General features: G+C 44.4%; 1 protein-coding gene across 1 annotated transcript in view; it reads right to left on the reverse strand.

Moving 5' to 3' along the window:
* Window positions 1-20,087, reverse strand: part of OSBPL10 (oxysterol binding protein like 10) — a 664,525-nt gene extending 644,438 nt beyond the window's left edge. The window contains exon 1 of the mRNA XM_073568669.1: window positions 19,577-20,087. Coding sequence (XP_073424770.1) covers window positions 19,577-19,842 — 266 coding nt within the window. The 5' untranslated portion in view covers window positions 19,843-20,087. The remainder of the gene's footprint in view (window positions 1-19,576) is intronic.
* Between the last annotated feature and the right edge of the window lie 228 nt (window positions 20,088-20,315).

The following is a 20,315-nucleotide window of genomic DNA, read 5'->3' on the forward strand; positions in this document are numbered from 1 at the left end:
CAGGGCTGTAGAGTCGGAGATGCAGAGTTGGAGTCTGTGTCCATTTTGGTGGGGTCGGAATTGGTATAAAATGGACCGACTCCAAAATTATATAATACATTGGGTTCAGTAGTACAATGCAGGCTGTGCTGTAAATTTTTTCATAAGAACTTGGGAAAGTTATGAAATGTCCTATAAATGTATGTTCTATTTTTCATCTAAGGATCTTGGCTTTAGTTGAGATGAATCTGTGCTGCACTTTATGTACATGGTCAGGAGTGACCAATGCTGTGGGGTCAGGAGACAGGGAAATACATGATAAACTACTGTCAATGTTACAAAGCCCTTCTTAATCTGTATCCTCCACAGAGCTCCAAAATCAATCTCCAGATACTTTCCCAGATCTCTGATCCTCACAAGATCTTCTTCCCCCCTCCATTCTCATACGTTCCTCACCCAAATCGCCTCCTAGATTTTTCCCGAACATCACCCATCCTCTGGAATTTAGTGCCTCAACATGTCTAACTGCTTTCCACATTTGGGACTTTCAGACACAACCTAAAAACTCATCTCTTCAGGAAAGCTTACAGACTGCAATAACCCTTGTGGCCACCTCACCACCACTGGAGATGCTCTATCCCTGTCTACTGCCTTCTCCATTACCCCATAGATTGTAAACCCATGAGAGAAGGGTCCTCTTCCACTCTATCAGTCTGTCAGTTTGATTACAATATTTTATGTATGTTTATCTAATATATACAGCACCCTGGAATTAATGGTGTAATAGTAAAAAGAACAAGTGCCAATGCCAAATGCTATTTTCTAGGACATTAGCACTGCTAAATTTGTCAGCACCAGCACTTTTTTTTGTCCGAGCCAGTTTTCCCACATGTGGTCCAATGTTCCTAGTTTCTGCAATGCTGTTTTATTCTGTCCACATATGGGAACAACTTTCATTTTAGTGACAGTATCTTACCATCATAGTTCTCTGGATTTGTGATCTGGGAATAGACTGAAATATTTGTTTTCAACCTGCTCCTCCAAATTACAGCGAACACATGCTACCATCACTAAATAAGTGACAGCGCAGTTGTCGACAAATATTTATTACTGTGTTTATCACTTGGCAGGTCACAACAAGATGTTGATAATTATCTGCAATCTCCGTCTATCCAGACAAAGATAATCAGGATCAAAGTTTGCATGGCAACATTATAGGAACACTGTTGCAATGTCACTTCACTTCCGATGACTTAACAATACAGGTGACAGAAAGGGACATTCCTGGTGAGGTGCGAGCCGCATTACATATTTCAAAAATTATTTCATTACAAGTTTTCAAAGGAGTCTGTCAGGTGCGGCACTAAAGCAATAATTGTGCTACGTAACGAAGACGAAACATACGTGCAAACTTATATTTTAGCAGGAAATAAGTACTGTAAATATTGTAGTGAAAAAAAATAACCTGTATCCATTAATATATGCGAATGAGCTGGTAAGTGCCCTGAAAGCAGTCCCTGGCAGGTGCTCCGGCTCCTCATAGTAAACCCTACCCCTTGGCCTTAATTACTCTTATGCTATGTCCTTCAATTCAGAACTGAAACCGAATGAAGTTCGCTGCATGTTCCTGGCCTGGCGCATGTATGGTACCCTTCCTTCTGTGGGCAACGACTTCAATGTTTTACTGTGTTGCAAGGTAGGCTGGACGAACAAAACGAGAACGCTGTAATGTCGGCCATAACAGTGGTCATCTAGCTTTCTCATAAGTATATACACTTAGTTTGGTATACTACTGTGTACTGTAAAAAAATCAACTGGATAACTAATTGCCCCATTTATTAGTCAATGAGATGCATCAAAATACATTAAGATCTTTTAGATAAAGGAATACCATATATACTCGAGTATAAGCTGAGTTTTTCAGCACTGTTTGTACTGAAAAAGCCCCCCTCGGCTTATACTAGAGTGAAGGTCCAGAAGATGGAGGGGGAGGGGGAGCGACAGTGGCGGAGCAGCGGGTAGCAGGAGACAGCTGCTGCAGCTAACTCCTGTGCCCGCTGCTAAAGAGAAATGAATAATCACTGCTCTGGCAGTGAATATTCATTTCTCTGTTTTAGAGCACACAGTGTCAGCCGCTTGCTTCCTGCACCAGCTGGGCGGTCACGTGTGCCCGCTACTTAAGAGAAATGAATAGTCACCTCTCTTCACTCCCTTGGGAGTGGAGAGAAGTGAATATTAATTTCTCTTAAGTAGTGGGTACAAGTGACTGCCCGGCTGCTGCTGCTGACACTGAGCGCGCTACTTAACAGCAATGAAAACGCACTGCCCTCCACACACATAGTTCCGGCGTGGGGAGCCGTGAGTATTCCGGCAGCTGTGCTCGGCTTGTAAGCAGAGCATGACCTCCCTGTCATGCGCTGCTTACAACCATAAACCAGCTGCTGGCACGGGAACAAGACACTGTGAGGGAGCGCAGGAAGGCAAGTATAATGGATGAGAAGGTCATGCATACAACGATAGGGATGAGAAGGTCATGCATACAATGATAGGGATGAGGAGCCATGCATACGAGGATGGGGATGAGGAGCCATGCATACGATAGGGATGAGGAGCCAGGCATACAACGATAGGGATGAGGAGCCATGCATACAAGGATAGGGATGAGAAGCCATGCAGCCCAGGATAGGGATGAGGAGCCACGCAGCCCAGGATAGGGATGAGGAGCCATGCATACGATAGGGATGAGGGGACCATGCATACGAGGATAGGGATGACGAGCCATGCATACAAGAATAGGGTTGAGAAGCCATGCAGCCCAGGATAGGGATGAGGGGTCATGCATATCAGGATGGGGATGAGGGGACAGTGCATACCCGTTTTATACTCTAGTCAATTAGTTTTCCCAGTTTTTTGTGTTAAAATTAGGTGCCTCGGCTTATACTCGAGTATATACGTTAATCATGTTCTTCATGTTGCTCATAATAGAAGATATCATGTTTCCAGTGTGAACGGAGCTTGGATACTAAATATGCAATTATTTTTTATCTTGGTAGTTGGTTAATTGCCCTTTGATTAAGTGTATGTAATTAAAATATGGGTCTTACTTTGACACTTTCTATAATTTTGTTACACATGTAGAGTGATATGAATTAATGGATGGCACCGTTTTACAGAATTATAAAAAAAATGGGAATATGATCATGCAAATCAGACACAAAATAGTGCATGCAATCAATTGAGAGACTAAGGGATAATCACACGGTCAGTACTGTCAGCAGAAAAGCCTGCTGCAAATATGAGTGTTGACAAGAAAAAACGCTATGTAAAATATGTGCTTTTTGGCTTACGTTTTTGATGCATTTTTTTTTCCTCTCATTCACTTGAATGGGTGAAAAACGCTCTAACAACTGACGTGCCGCAGATCTGAAACTACTTCAAATCTGCAAGGAAGAAATAAGCATGTGCAAGAGAATTCAGAAATCTCATTTATTTTGCTGATACAGTAAAATACCTTTTTTCCTTGAAAAAAGTGCAGTAAGAAAAAGTGTATAAAAATGATACGTGTGAACATACCTTCAGAAATAATCTAGAATCATAAGCTTTTAGGCATAATTGTTAGCTGGTTTCTAGCAAAGGTCAACTCTCCTGCGGTCGTCCACAACAAAGCTTATAAGTACTGGTACTAGGCAGTGGAGAGCCGTGTTCGTTGCCAGCATTTGAAGTCGCCTGTGTTTGTGGGACTTCAAATGCTGCTCAGATGATGCATATATCAGAAGACTTCTCTGTGACATGCTCCCCCACCCGCGATCTGGGGCAGTAAAGTTGTGACGACATTTGAAAAGTCACACTATAGATATGTACATGTGCCGCTCCCAGGAATGATGATGCTTGTGTGAGATCTCGGGTGGGGACGCATAGGAGAGCTATAATTGTGGGCTAAGGCCCAGCTCATGTGGCTCATTTGCATAAAAATTTGCATATTAATTTCTATAAAATGGAAATGCGGCCTTATAAAACTAAAGGTACAGATGTAATCACCATTACAGGGACTTTACATAGCTGTTGTTAGTTTCGGGTCTAAGAGCCTGCTGACAAGTTCCCTTTAATATGATACCACTGTCTCCCCCCCACCAAAAAAAAAAAAAAAAAAAAATCTATACATTTTGTGATTTTGTCAGAAAAGTGATGAAGCTGAGATGTCTGGATACTTTCTTGTTTCTTTTTTATGCCGATATACTTTCAACTCTATAGCCAAAGATGAAAAATGATAGATAAACATAGACATGATATGCAGTTTTATTTATAACACTAGTGGATAATAACCCTAACATTATTTTGGTCTAATGAATGAACTGTATCTAGAATTAGATTGCACAACTCCAAAATCTCCAGAGCTTACGAGAAGGAAATGTGACTGTCATAGATATTTCATCAGAGGAACCCTCATGGCATAACACCAAAGTCAGCGCTAAACGGACACTTATTTATGCCAGAAAGCAGCTGCACTAACATAAATTTGTGCAACGTCACAGTAATTCGTGAGGGATGATGATGGGAAGGGTCTCCGGGTGATTCTTCTGGATGAATCCAGTAATGCACAACTTGATTTGATTGATTTTTACTCATCATAGCTGCAAATTATTCATAAAAAACAATACCATCAGGGTAATCATGTCCTAACCAGAAAAGACCATACAAAATGGCCATGATAATTTATACAGGAAGGTCACCCACTCATGTACACTTGATAGCCTTGCTTAAAGGGAATGTCCATTTTATGTTATTGCAACAAATACAACTCAAAAAGACAGCCACTGCCAGAGGTTGGGTAAGCCATTCCACCTGGCAGACGTCTACGGCACTATAGCATTCAGGTCTTTACAAGAATTTGGCCTATGCTGCAGAGGTTGCATTGAGTTGTTGCTGCTGGCTGGCGGAGCGAATTAAGGGACGAGATGTCAAATACCTGAGTCAGAACCAAAGAGTTGGGGTCAACGGTAAAAAAAAAAGCACAACAAAAACTTGTTCAGAGGAAAAGTCAGGTTCAATTCCAAGTGGTCCAACAGGGAAGTCGGATAAAGGAGTAAGCAAATCAAGGAGAGCAAGACGATTCCCGTACAAAAGGAGCCAATAATACATTGCGCCAAGCCCAGCAAAGTCACAGAGCCGCATTGCCTCACAGCAGTGGCAGTCAGAGTTGGATTGTGGAAAGTGAAATTTGATTTTAACAAAGGTTTTGGAGAAATATAGTAATTTTATGAAACTTAATTTATAGGTGTAACAGGTTGAACAGGTAATCTCTTTGTGAAGGATTGTGCTTCTTCATGGACTACAAGTTGCTTCAGTTCTCACCCTGGCTGCTAATACAGGTCTGGTCATAAGACCCACAATCAACCGCTCTGCTGAGAACAGGAACAATGTGCAGTCCATAATAAAGGCTACACTTTAAGCCCATACACACTAACGTCAGCTGAACCCAACGATATTGAAAGGTTCAGCCAGCAGTCTAATGTGTATGAGATCCCCGACAGGATTAAAGCCCTGCTATGTGTAGCGCAATCGATCAGATGATCACAGCTTCAAGTCTCCTAAGGAGACTATTGAAGCCAATAAAAAATAGAAAAACTATGTTTTAAAAAACAAAAGTATATAATATTATATTATATTCATATCACTCATTTTTCCCCATTCAAAATAAAAAAACAACAAATATTTGGTATATCTGCGTTCAGAAAAGCCCGATCAGAATATGAAAAGAAATAATCCGATATGTAAATGGAATAAAGAGAATAAAAATCAGAACACCAGAATTACGCTACGGTATTGGAAAATGGCGATATTCTTTTTTTTTTTTTTACAAACTTTGTAATTTTATTTTTAACCACATAAATAAAAAAGAACCAATACATGTTTGGTATATGCAAACTCTCAATGATCCGGAGAATCATAATGGCATGTCAGTTTTAGCATTTTTAAATAAAAAAAACAAACAAAAACAATCAAACTGTTACGGTATGCTGTCACGGGGAGGAAAAGTGACGACAACCCGGAGTGGACCCTCTGGGTCACGGCCCCAGAGCCCCCGAGGGCGAGCGGACCTGGTGTTAGCACCCCCCATACAGGGAGCGTTAGGGGCAGGCCCACGGAGGATGGAACCGCGACAGCTGGAGCCAAAGGGACGACTGGGGCAAGACACTGGAAACGAGGCACAGCGGAATCAGAGCTGCTAGGGCACAGACGAAACACGGGGACCACAGAGCGAGGGCAGGACACAGAACCGAGGCACAGAGGATGGCGGAGGCTGGAGGCTGCAACAGAGAGAGAGCAGGGTACAGGTAAGGCAACAATGGAAGACTGAGGAGGGCTACAGGTGTGCACAGGGAATAGGAGGCACAGAACGGTAGGAAGGAGAGGTAGGACAGAGGGAGACACAGGAGCTAGGACGGGCTATTGAGCACAGCAGAAGGTACAGCGAGGAAGCGCAAACAAAGACAGGGCCTGAGTTAAAGCGGGGGCTGACAGGTAGAGCAGCATCACCGCAAATGATAGTCAGGCGCCTTACTTGGCCTGATGCTGAGCAGAAATGGCCGGTGGGCGCTGCCATGTTGGGGGCGGAGCCAACGCGTCATAGTTCCTAGGGGAGCATTGGAGTACTGCCGGAGGTAGGATGTTAAAGCCTGGTTGACTCGCTCTACTTGACCATTTGACTGGGGATGATAGGCTGAGGAAAAATCCAGAGATATCTTCAACAATCCGCAGAGAGCTCGCCAAAAACGGGAGGTAAACTGGACTCCTCGATCCGAGACAATATGCTGAGGGAAGCCATGGAGTCGGAAGACATGGAGCAGAAAAATCTTCGCCAACTCTGGAGCAGTAGGCAGGCTAGGCAAAGGAATGAAATGGGCCATTTTGGAAAACCGATCAACGACCACCAATATAACAGTACACCTTGAGGAAGGAGGCAGATCGGTGATGAAGTCTATAGCAATACGGGTCCATGGATTCGCAGACACAGGTAATGGATGTAGGAGTCCCGAAGGGGGGTGACAAGGGACTTTGTTCCTGGCACAAGAGGGACAGGAGGTGATGAAATCCTGGACGTCTTTGCGAAGCGAATGCCACCAATAATGACGGGAGACGAGAGAGAGAGTCTTTTTAAATCCTGCATGTCCAGAAAACTTAGATGAATGTCTCCAACATAGGACCTTCCGTCTATCTCTACTTCGAACCAAGGTTTTACCGGCCGGTGGGGAGACCACACTCAGTGGGGCCACGGTAAGGATTTTGGCAGGGTCGATGAGATATGCCGAGCCATCTTCCTTATCCACTGACAAAAATGACCGCGATAGGGCGTCAGCCTTGACGTTCTTATCCCCGGGTCGAAAGTGAAGTTCAAAATCAAAACGCCTGAAAAACAAGGACCACCTGGCTTGCTGTGGGTTGAGTCTTTGAGCGGATTGAATGTAGGCCAAATTCTTATGATCCGTGAATATGGTGAACGGATGGACGGCTCCCTTGAGAAGATGGTGCCACTCTTCGAGAGCCAATTTTATGGCCAGCAGCTCTCTGTCTCCAATGGAATAATTTCGTTCAGGAGCGGAGAAGGCCTTAGGAAAAAAAACGCAGGTGAGCAAACGGCCAGAGGAGGATTTTTGCAGAAGGATTGCTCCTGCTCCAACTGAAGATGCGTCCACCTCGAGAATGAATGGCCTATTGGTATCCGGGCGATGGAGCACAGGAGACTTCGCAAATTTCTGTTTCAGAGCCTCAAAGGCGACCTCCGCATCGGGAGGCCAAAGATTCGGGTTGACTCCTTTCCGGACGAGGGCATAAATAGGCTTAGTCAGAGAAGAAAAGTGGGGGATAAAATCCCTATAATAATTGGCAAATCCCAAGAAACGCTGGATTGCTTTTACTCCAAGGGGGCGTGGCCAATTGAGGGCAGCCGAGACTTTGTCAGGATCCATCTCCAACCCCGAGCTCGAGACGATATACCCAAGAAAAGGCAACGAAGCTTGCTCAAAGATGCACTTCTCCAACTTGGCAAAAAGGTGGTTCTCTCTGAGGCGTTGGAGGACTTGGCGAACATCTCGACGATGCGTGGACAGGTTGGGGGAGAAGACTAAGATGTCGTCTAAGTAGACCACTACACAGGAGTAGAGGAGATCTTGAAAGATGTCATTAACGAGCTCCTGGAAGACAGCAGGTGCGTTGCAGAGACCAAAAGGCATAACTAAATACTCGTAGTGGCCATCTCGTGTGTTGAACGCAGTCTTCCACTCATCCCCGGAACGTATGCGAACAAGATTGTAGGCTCCTCGTAGGTCGAGCTTGGTAAATACTCGTGCTCCCCTCAGGCGATCAAAGAGCTCAGAGATGAGTGGCAGTGGGTATTTGTTCTTCACCGTAATGCGATTTAGGCCATGATAGTTGATGCATGGGCGAAGAGACCCATCCTTCTTCACAAAAAAGAAGCCTGCTCCTGCAGGGGATGAAGATTTCCGAATGAAAATGCAAATGTGCAAAAATACCCTGGCCTAGGCGGAGAAGTTTTCCGGACGCTCGGGACAGGTTCGAAGCAAATGGGAACTGCTGCCACAATAAAAGCAAAGACCCTGGAGGCTCCTCTCCCTATGACGCTGGTCTGAGAGCTTAAGGCAGTCCACCTGCATTGGTTCGGGCGCAGAGGCGGGAGCGAAGGTCCTGGGTCGGGGACTGGGTGGTCTGCATGCTGAAGGCAACGGTTGAGAAAGCCTTCTCTCACGAGCCCGTTCCTGAAACCGGAGATCAATCAGGGTGGCTAGAGAAATGAGACCTTCTAGGGCCGTGGGAGTGTCCCGACCAGCAAGCTCATCTTTTATACGGCCTGAAAGACCCCGCCAAAAAGCGCCCACCAATGCTTCGTTGTTCCAGCCCAAATCAGAGGACAAGGTCTGGAACTGGATGGCATACTGGCCCACGGTTTGAGAACCTTGGCAAAGATTAAACAGAAGTGTTTAAAGCAATAACATATTTACCAAAATGAAAGAATCACCCAGGGTCCCCCTTAACGCGCGTTTCGATGAATATCTTCCTCAGAGGGGTGCTTAAATATGTTATTGCTTTAATTCTCTAGCCATGAGGTGTATTTCCCTTACTTGATCCCAACCCACATCTTTTATTTTTAGGAAGCTTTTTTTCCTTCTGAGGAGATCAGCTATGGGAAAACCAGCAATATCTGGGTTTCATCTATTGCATTGTGCATAATGTCGCTGCAGGCTTTATTTAACATGCTATTAGGCTCTAATATGTGAGATTATATCATTAATATTATCTATTTCTGCTTGCTGCACCAGCACTTTAAGAATTGTTTTATATTCCCTCATGTGCTACATTATTGTACCAGTCATTTTATAGTTCTTATGTTTGTCACCCAATGTCATGCTATTTTCCACTTTCCGTATGGTTTGCTGTTTCTTTTTATTTTTTGTGTTATTTAATAAAATTTGAATATTTTATATAATATCCTTGGAGGACCTTTTTTTTTCTCTATAGTGTTTATACTAGGTTTCCTTTAAGGACTGCCTGCGCATTCTTGTGGTTACTGTTTACAGGCCCTGAGTGGGTTGTAGAGTCCCACTACAAAGTAATAGTTAATGAAGGTACCAGGACCACAGAGAGGGACAACTTGTGAGGAACAGATTATGTGCAAGACATCTCTACTCACTTCAGAGAAGTTAAAAGTAGGGTTATAATAAGATAAGCCATCTCAAGTAAGGATTAGTATTTATTAAGTGCAAGATTTAGGGATTGAGAATGTAGAATCTTGTAAAGATGTTGTTCTTGCTCCCCAAACCCACCAAAAAGTTCCCAATAACTAATAAAGAACAATGGGCATAAGTGTTAAATTCTTCTTTTTCTTGTTTAAAAGGTAAAGTACCATATGTTGGATTTTGGTGATTATTATATGACATACCAGCCATTGTCAAAGTCAAATACAAGCGTCGATAGCCTTCAATAGGCAAAGGCTACAATTCCAAGCTACTAAAATCCACATATAAGGGAATAGATGCTAAGGTTGTTTGTTGTACCCCTTTATCAGGGTATTGGCGAGGGTTATGGCTCTAAGATAGCATCCATATACCTGATACATCAGTAAATACTACAGCTTCAAAGCCTGAGGAATTCAAGCTTATTTCTTCATCCAAGAACCTCAGGTCACTTCTTGGTGATGGTTATTAACTTTGATAAATGTGAAAAGAATTCATGTATCACAAATAATACAATCTGCGGAACAACATGTTCTCCATTTTATGGAGCGAGGGTGTCCAGATTTGAACTAGTATCTAAAATAGGGTTTATGTGTCCGCCCTAATACATTATTTACCATCCCATTATGTCTGTTAAATGATTAACAAGCTGCTTTGGATAGAAATACATTCACAAAATGATAATCAATTATGCATGGAGAAACAATAAATGAGTCCTGTCCTCGTAGAACGCAGCCAGTGCTTTAGATGGAGATTTGGCCTCCTTGCCAAAGGTAACCAGTCATATAGATGCACTCTGCATAGGCCAAGTTCACATCTCGGATTTGACATGGACTTCATCAGATTCTGCACCAAAAATCAGCTTCAGTTCTACTACCAATTCATGTTTGGATAATTACTACTGTTGAGGGACAGCGGAGTTCCAGTTGTATCAGTCAGGTAGGAACAGTTAACTAACCCTTAGGATGTGGCAGCATCTAAGAAGGCTTTGCTCTGTTAGAGCATTGGTGCCCCGTAAGCCACTCATGGGACATCAACAGGTTTCTATGGCATCTGGGATTTGATTTGTGCCAGCACAATTGAAACTGGATGGTCAGTCCATGTGGAAAATCATTCATGGGCAGCACATCAACTGAAATGACGTAGCCTAGGGTTAAGATCCTGACCTACTGTATGAAGTGTAGCATGTTTCTGTTTTCACCCCACAAAACTCAATAGTAAACTGTACAAGTTACGACTTTCACTGAGCTTGTGATGTGTAATATTGCACAATTGTGTTAGCAAGGGTGTAACTAAAAGGGAGCAGAGGTTGAAGTTGCACTTGGGCACTGGAGTCTTTGGGTCCCAAAAATCGCTTTGGCCTATATGAAAAGATTGAGACTATCAAAGACAGGTGATAGTTAGGAGCCCACTGGTTATTTTGCAGATAGCAATTTTGGAGGCTATGAGCTTCAAGTTACATCGCTGTAATATTAGTCATAAAAAAGTTCCATTGTGACCCATCCAAAACTGCTCCCTAGCCGTGCAAAAACGTCTACACTCCATGTCCAAAGTGTTTGCACAGTTGCATCAGGTTGTGTCACCGCCTTTCTAGATCTCTTGTGTAAATCTGTGCTATTTCTTTAATTCACTGCCAAATGTCCGACATGACAAATACATTACAGATCCTGGTTTTAGCTGCATTGCCAGGAAAGCGCAGAAACTGGTTATCATGGAAAGTTTATTTCTTCATGCAAGTTTTCTGGCTCTGAAAACTGTAAACCTTTTAACATCTCACACAATCTAGAAGTCTTCTGAGTGACTATAAACCACACGCATTTCCCAACAAATACATATTTTATCTCATTTTCCTGCAAAGATAAAATACTGACTGCAATATCCTCATACATAATAAATAATGAAAATATGACTGTAAAGAACTGGTTGTGCTGGGCCTTTCCCTTTTCACTGATCTCTTAAAGAGGTTGTCTATGACTATCATATCGATTAGCATCCAGCACTTACATGGGAGATGAACTCTGTACCCAGAGGCGATGCAGCCACTAAACAATGTACGGAACTGCTGAATTCCTCCATGTACAATGCTTACATCTGGTCACTGCCAGATGTGGATGACAGGTGATCAGTGGGGATCCCAGGTGTTGAATCTCCATAGGATAAGTCTCCAATATGTTAGTCCTGGATATGTTAGCACCTACCCTAAGTGTAATTCTTCCAGGCTTCATCCACAAATAGTGTAGTGTAATGTGTAGAGATGAGCAAATATCTTTGGCTCCCTCCTTATATGGCAAGCTATAGCGCTTACTGAATAAGCTGCAGCGGGAACCCGGATACCTGGAGCGCTCCTGCTGACCAGCGCCGTAGCTGCATGTGTCACAGCTGTGTGAAAGTCACAACGCACAGGCTTCCATGCATGTGTTGTGACTGTCACACAGCCGCAACACATGCAGCTGCGGGCGTCAAACAGCTGGTCAGCAGGAGCGCTCCAGGTATCTGGGTTCCCGCTGCAGCTTATTCGGTAAGGGCTGTAGCTTGCTGAATAAGGAGGGAGACGAAGATATTCGCTCATCTCTAGTAATGTGGAGTGAAATTTGGGAGGACATCCCCATATTTTACATGCAGATTTTAACCCCAGATAGTGAAATCTGCAGTGAAAATCCACAACAGAAATCAACAAGACTGCAAATTTAAAACATGCATTGTAGGTAATGTTTTGTTAATTTATGTCAAACAGCGTGTGGATGAGATCTGGTAAAAAATCTCATCCACTTTGCAGCTATTGTAACACACTATAGCTTTTCACATTGCAAATTTACAAGGAATAATATGCAGTTTATCCACTATATGGGAAAATACAAGGGGTTCTCTTGTCTATTATTTACTTTAGCAATGGGCCTTGGTGCTAAAATAATAGAAGATATATTCACCCCTGGAATGGGCTCCTGGCTGCAGCGCTGCTGCTTGGGCACTCTTCACTGGTAGCAATGATGTCTCAACCACCAGCTCACTGCTGACACCGATTAGCTGCAGGGCCAGATGACTGGTGGTCGAGATGTCATCACCTCCAGTCCTTTGGAGATTAGGCAAGCGGCAGCAATGAAGTTGGGACCAAATTCCATGAGTAATCATATCTTTTATTGATTAGCACTATGGATCCCCACTGTAATGTTAAAAATATGTCTGGGTCAGTCTCCACTGAGCTGTGGGGTAACGGCGGCCACCAGTCACAGTTGTCTCACCAGCTGGCAGGCCATTCTCAGCAGAATTAAAAGGGGAAAGTTGTGGAAGGGATGCAAGATCAGCCTGTCTCAATAATCAATGTCCAGACCTCAAGTGCAATGGGGAAGGGGGAGAAAAAAAAAAAAGATCGCTTTTAGTTGAACAGATGATGGTTACAGCTCTCCATGGTAATTCTGCACAATGAGCCAACAGCCCCTCATGGTGTGATGACCCCAGCTCTTTTCCGGAAATGTGTAGCAGCTCCTTACTTCCACTGCATATAACACTATACGTGCACTAAAACTTCTCCTCTCAGCCTGGACCTCGGCATCTGCGGCACCTCAGTCATATAGGAATGCACCTCAGCTCTCTTCCCACCGTTAACAACTAAGGATTAAATCAAGACATCTCTCCTCTGATCCCTAACTGACGTTGTCTGGTAGTTGGACACTTCTTGAATCGCACAGGACACTATGTCCCATGTGACTGCATAGATTTTGCTGGCGTCCCGGCAGCGACGACAGGGAAGGCAACGGCTGGCCTCCATGATCTCCAGCACCATCCAATCCATGGGGTGCAGGGTTGCTTCTCCTGGGCTTGGTAGTTCTGTTTCAGGGGCTGTTGCCCACCAGACTTCACAATAGCCCTTACACTAATTACATTTGTAAAAATGGCTGAAGAGCTGGCTTCTCACACCATCAGAGTTCACAGACATTTGTGATGCTTGACTTTGCAGGGCACCACAAATAGACTGGAGAACCCAAGTGTCCATCCAGACACTACTGCCCCATTTGAAATCAATATAGAGGACTTCAACATCGACATCACTAGCAGAGCTACTGGGGGAGGCAGAGGGTGTGGCTGCCCTGGGCCCCGAGCTCTTGTGGAACCACCTGTAGCTACACTACTTTCAACTGTATGGGTGTGCGCAGCACGCAGATACAGTTAAACTCTGTGGCAGAGCAGGGAGATGCGATCACCCTGCACTGCCGCGCGGCCGCTATGGGGACCCCTACAAGTTCAACTGTATCAGCATCTGCTGATACAGTTGAAAGCAATGATGGAGGAAGGAGCGTCAGTTGACGCTTCTTCCCCGATCATTCTTCCTCGGCGTCTGACGTCTCAGCGTGAAATCACTACATGGTGTCCTCTATGCTAAGATGTGAGATGCTTCAGAAAACAAGCTGTTGAGACAGGAACGAGGAGGAGAGGTGAGTATTGTATTCTATTTTTTTAGAACTTTGTGGTGGTCATAAAACTGTATTGAGACTATAGGGTGCATTATACTGTATTGAGGACTATGTGGGGGTTATTATAATATTTAAAGGCTTATGCGGGAGCCTTTATACTGTATGCAAGCAATTATTCAGTGTGAAGGATTGTGTGTGTTCCATCATACTGAGTGGAGGCCATTAAACAGTGTGGAGAGGTGTGGGGCATTATATTGTATGTACGCCAATTATACTGCATGGAGGGCTGTGTGGAAGATCATACTGTGATGGGGTCACCATACTTTTCAGGAGCAGTTGAAGGGTGGGGTACTGCGGAGAAATTCAGTGTAGGGGTATTCTAGTGTTTGTGGGGCATGTTTGTTGACATTATACTTTACGAGTGCAATGAAAGGGGAATATCTAGGGCTCCAGTAGGAGGAATATAAGAGGGCACACAGTATGACACAATAGGTGCAGTAATAGGGACACATATGGCGGCAGCATTAGGGTGACACCAGGAAGAGGAGTTTGTGTAAAGGGCCTGTCACACTAAGCGATATCGCTAGCAATAACGCTATAACGTCACTGGTTTTTGTGACGTTATAGCGATATTGCTAGCAATATCGCTATGTCTGATACTTACCTCCGACCGCTCCCCCGCTGGTTATCGCTGATCGCGCGAGAACGTCCTGGACCGTTTCTCGTCGTCAGCTTCCTGCTGGGACTTCCTGTTGTGGAGACGAGCGACGCGTGGACGCGGGCGGGAGGACGTCAGGATCGCCTCGTCTGACAGGTAGGTAGCGACCCCCGACCCCGCGATGTCGCTGGTGAGATCTGCCTGTGTGGCAGCTCACTAGCGACCACTTAGCAATGCACCAGCGATCCTGACCGCGTCATATCGCTGGTCGGGATCGCTGGTGCATCGCTAAGTGTGACAGTACCCTAAGTTGGGAATAGATGGGGCCGTTTTGGGAATGTGAGAAGTCAAGTGTGTCTTTGTTGTAATCTCTGCAGCCGAGTCTTGACTGGAAGAAGTTGCCTTGATGGGAAAAGTTAATGACTCCATCAGAAAGAACGTCCTCTGTAAGTCACCATCAATAACTGTACTGTAATCTCTTAAGACATTCTGCAGCACTGGCACCTACCACTATATGGTCTCCATTGGTCTCTGTATAGAGATTTTTTTAGTAACATCTCTGTCATCTGCTCAGGTTCTCCATAATCCACTAAGATGCGCCACCATATTTAGAATCAGGGTTACATAGTTAGGGGCCCACTCAGAAGTTTCACCTCCCCCCAAACCAAAACCCTAGCTTCGCCTCAGACTAACATAAAATAATAAGGTTATTCTTGCTTACAAAAAATAGATTTATTAACAGATCCGGCCCAAAAATAAGGGACAGAAAATGTCCAGGATTTCGACCTGCAAGAGGTCTTTGTCAAAGACATCAGCCAGTGTGCTGGCCAGACGTGCCGGTAAATGGCATCAGTATGGAGAGGTGTAACAGAACGCTGGGTAGTAAAGAGGTCCACGTTACTCCATCTCAAGTGATCCCAGAGTTATGTAGGGTAACACAGTCACTTTTCTTCTTGTTATCATCCCCCTTACCAATGAAGGAGTTGATCTCTGACATAGACTTTGTTCCCCTACTGAAGGTTGAGAAGATGAGCTGTAGCATATGCAGTCATCCCCTGCACCTAATCAGCTCTGTAATGCACATGTTTGTAATATATAGTTCCCAGAGATTTGTGTCCTGGTGAACAGGTAAAATTACAGGCACAAAGATGAAGTGTCACGTATAAACATTATGTTTGAAGTTTATGATTAGATGCAAAATTGCCCTAGGCTCCTGAAAGTGTAAAGTTCTGTGTGAAAATATATGAAAACGCGAAAATAATATGATTGTTTGGTTTTTTTTCACTTGCTCAGCAACAAGAATCAAAAGGCGGAGAGTTTTACTTTAATACAGATAGTATAAGTAAGGCCTTGCTATGGAGCAGAACAGACTGTCTATATTAACCCTTCATGCCCTCGGGATTCCGCTTTTTCCTTTTTGCTCCCTTTTTTTCCAGAGCCATAACTTTTTTATTTTTCCATAAATATGGCAGTGTGAGGGGGCTTGTTTTTTTTTGCGGAACGACGTGTACTTTTGAACAACTCCATTGATTTTACCATATAGTGTATTGGAAAATGGGAAGAAATTCCGAGTGTGATGAAATTGAAAAAAAAAAGTGCAACTCCACAATAGTTTTTTTTTTTCTCTCTCCACGTTCACTAAATGTTAAAATTGACTTGGCAAGACGATTCTCTAGGTCATTACGAGTTTGCAGATACCAAATATGTATAGGTTCTTTTTTTTTTACTTAAGGGGTGTCCCGTAGCGTCTCCATTTTTCGGGCTGTGGGGCTGGGCGAGGGCTTATGTTTTGAGCGCCGAGCTGACGTTTTTTCTAATACCATGTTTTGATTGCCTGTTCTTGCAATGTTGCAGCGACTAAAAGAACGTAAATCTGGAGTTTTGATTTTTTTTTTGGTTCTCGTTACAACATTTACCGATCGGATCAATTATTTTTATATATTTATTGGGCGCTTCTAAACGTAGCGATACCAAATATGTGTATTTTTTACTGTTTTATTTTGAATGGGGCAAAATGGGGGTGACTTGAACTTTATATTTTTAAATATTTTAAAGTTTATTTATTTAATTTTTTACACACTTTTTGCTTGCTTCAATAGTCCACTTAGGAGACTTGAAGCTGCAATCATTCGATCGCCTGAGCTACACATAGCAGAGTTGTTGGGGAATTGTTAATCATGGAGACCCCGTGTTGTCATGCCAACCCATCAGCACCCTGTGATCATGTGACAAGGGCGCCGATGGACGTGTCTTAAGACACGTATACGGTTTGCGTGAGTCATATCCCGCTGTCAGAGATTGACAGCGGCATTAAAACATGTTAACAGCCACGGGGGATCGCGATTCCACCCGCGGGGCTGTTCGGGGAACATGTCAGCTGATCAGATCAGCTGTCAAGTGCTTGAAAATATGCGGCCTCAACCTGCAGCAAAAGCCAGCACATGACTAGGGATGAGCGAATAGCTTCAGATAAGTGCTTACCCGAACAGTTTTAGCGGTTTACGAATAGCTGCATCGGGAACCCGGACACCTGGAGCGCTCCCAACAATCAGCGGTTCGGCGCCGCAGCTGCATGTGTCACGACTGTGTGACAGTCACAATACATGCATGGAGAGCCGGTTTGCTGGGCTCTCCACGCATGTGTTGTGACTGTCACACAGCCGCTATAGCTATTTGGATAAGCACTTATCCGAAGCTATTCACTCATCCCTAGACACGACCTATAACATACCTATACATCATAGGTTGTGAAGGGGTTAAAGGGATATACTAGGATAGGATCTTGGAGATGGGTATGTAGTAAGTGCACTATTAATAATATTAGCAAATACCTCCAATGAGAAATTTAATATAGTTCTTCAGATTCGCTATGTTGCTTACCTCATATGCAGGGAATTGCAGTAGTTTAAGTATCCATGGTGATATGGTGACCGTTAGTAATACAGCGCTTAGTGGTCATAACCATGGAGATACCTAAGCTACTGCAATACCCTGCATGATGTAAGTGACAGCGAATCTGAAGAACTATCTATATTTCTATTTGGAGGTAAATGATCCTATTATTATTATTACACCTACTACATATTGGGATAGGACCTTGGAGACGGGAATATCCCTTTAAGACCTCGAAGTGTAAACTTGGGGGGCAAATCTGCCAAGGGATTATTACATCCATATAGCCATGATGGCTCAGTGGTTAGCACTGCAGCCTTGCAGCGCTGGGGGTCTGGATCAAATCCCAACAAAGGACAATATCAAGTAGTATGCATGTTCTCCCCGTGTTTGCGTCTGTTTCCTCTAAGTTTCTCAGTTTCCTCCCACATTCCAAAGACATACTGATAGGGAATCTAGATTGTGAGCCCCAATGGGGACAGCAATGATAACGTCTGTAAAGCGCTGCGGAATATGACAGTGCAATATAAGCAAAGCATAATAAATATATCCAGTAATCTGATAATGTGTCATGTAGATTGTCCTTTATATATACTTCATGTCTACACATACGGCTGTTAGTATGGAGAAACAAACACATCCAAAACCTGCAGTCACAATCTTGGTAATTTAGACATATTTGGGGTCTGTATATAAAATGATACTTGTAGCCATAATATGTGAATATTTATATATATACCAGGCTCTCTCTCCCCCCAGGATGAGTATTTTGTGCACATCTGATGCTGTCCCAATTAAACTAACATTACTTGTGTGTTTTGGTTTCTGTTTCCTTTTTTATCATGTTTTCTTACTTTTTTTTTGTTTGTCATGTTTAAATCAGACTTTGTTTTGGAAACTACCTGTTACTTAGCTGTAATAAAACTTTCTTGGTTAATCCGCTCCTGACTTTTCATGTGCTTTTCTTTCAAATCTTCAAGTAAAATGTATATTTACCGCAAGAGAAGTGACTTGTTATGGATTTGTAAATCGTTCTGCACGCCATTTTCCGCAGTTTGAACAAAACAGTACAGTTGGCGTAAAATTGATAGAAATCCTATCCATTTTGCTATAACCGGAAGACGCTACATTTATTTGCGCATGAAAATACACAGCAGAAAAATGCACCAGATCCTCGTGGGTGGAGCTTAGCCTTATGATAGAAAAGTTAGTAGGGGAGTGGGAGAACGTTCTTTATACATGATCCCATAATGGTAGAGAGCCACTTTAAAGGGGTTGTCAGGAGAGATAACCTGTTGATCGGTGGGGGTCTGAGCACTGGGGTCAGCGCCGATCTGCAGAAAAGGGCACTTAAATCCCTGTTACAATGGAGGGGCAGTGACCATGCGCGACCACTCCTCCATTCAGTCTCCATGGGGCTGTGAAGTGCTGCGCTCGGATTTTCCAGCAGCCCCATAGAGAATGAAAGGAGCGGCGCTCTGCTGCTCAACAATCTGCGCCAACTTGTAACGAGGCCGTAAGTTCACAGATCTGCTAATTGGTGCAAGTCCCACTCTGATCTGCTAGTAATCACCTATCCTGGGGACATGGGAGAACTTCTTACAGGACAACCCCTTTAGTGTTCTGACATATACTAGAAAGTTTCCTAAATACACCGCCATATAGTGCCTGAGTGAACAGCTGTTACTATACTGTCGCTGCAAAATGTGAACTGTCCCAACAGAAGCAAACCTAAAGCCATAGACTGGTGTAACCTCCATGATGCCTTGGTAAAGGCCCCATCCAAGGACAAGGTAATGTTATCATGCCCATTGGTAGCCGCCCCCATTGCCATCACCCAGGCACCATGTTGTGCAGACTTTCCTCGCACATGGGCACCGTGCAGTTACCTGTTCTGCCAGCCCTGGATGAGGTTGGTGTACTTGCTCAGCACCCCCTCTAGGACTTGTTTCTGTTGCTGGTCCCTTCTTCCTCCATCCAGCCTCCCAGCCGCTGTCAGTGCCACAGCCTGCTGCTGGCTGAGTCTCCCGGGTCCTGCCAGCAGCCCCCGGGCACCAGATGAGGGCGAGGAGCCTGCAGAGGTGGCCCTGCTGCTGCTCCGGCTGCTGCTGTTACTGCTGCCCGCTCCGCTGTGCTGCTGTGCCGCCTTGTCCATGGCCTCCCGCACGGTGCAGAGTTCCTGGCTGTCTCCTATTTCATGCAGCTTCCTGCTGAGCTCTCGGCTCCGGGCTCTGCGTCCATGATAGGAGATACACCCGTCTGTCAGCTGCCGCACACGACCGCTACATGTGTGCCTGTCAGTTCCTGGTCGTGAATGAGCTGTGCCCGCCCTCCCTGAAGCAGAAGCATGGAAGGGTCGTCATTCAATTCTCACAGCTGACTTTGCTACTGTGTGTATGGAGGAAAACCCATCCCACCCCCTGCCCTCAGCGGCTGCCAGCACCACCCCCGGTGCCACACCTCCCTGCATCCGTGCACCTCAGTCCGTCCCACCATGACCATCGTGCAAACTCTATCATGTAGACTCTATATATCCCTCCGTGCACCTCCGTCCGTCCCGTCCCTCCACAGTGCTCTTCCATCCGTCCCATCCCTTCCTTCCACAATACACCTCCATCCGTCCCATTC

The sequence above is a fragment of the Dendrobates tinctorius genome, unplaced genomic scaffold, assembly GCF_039654945.1.
Source record: "Dendrobates tinctorius isolate UK_male_01 unplaced genomic scaffold, ASM3965494v1 ptg000005l, whole genome shotgun sequence".
Lineage (NCBI taxonomy): Eukaryota > Metazoa > Chordata > Amphibia > Anura > Dendrobatidae > Dendrobates > Dendrobates tinctorius.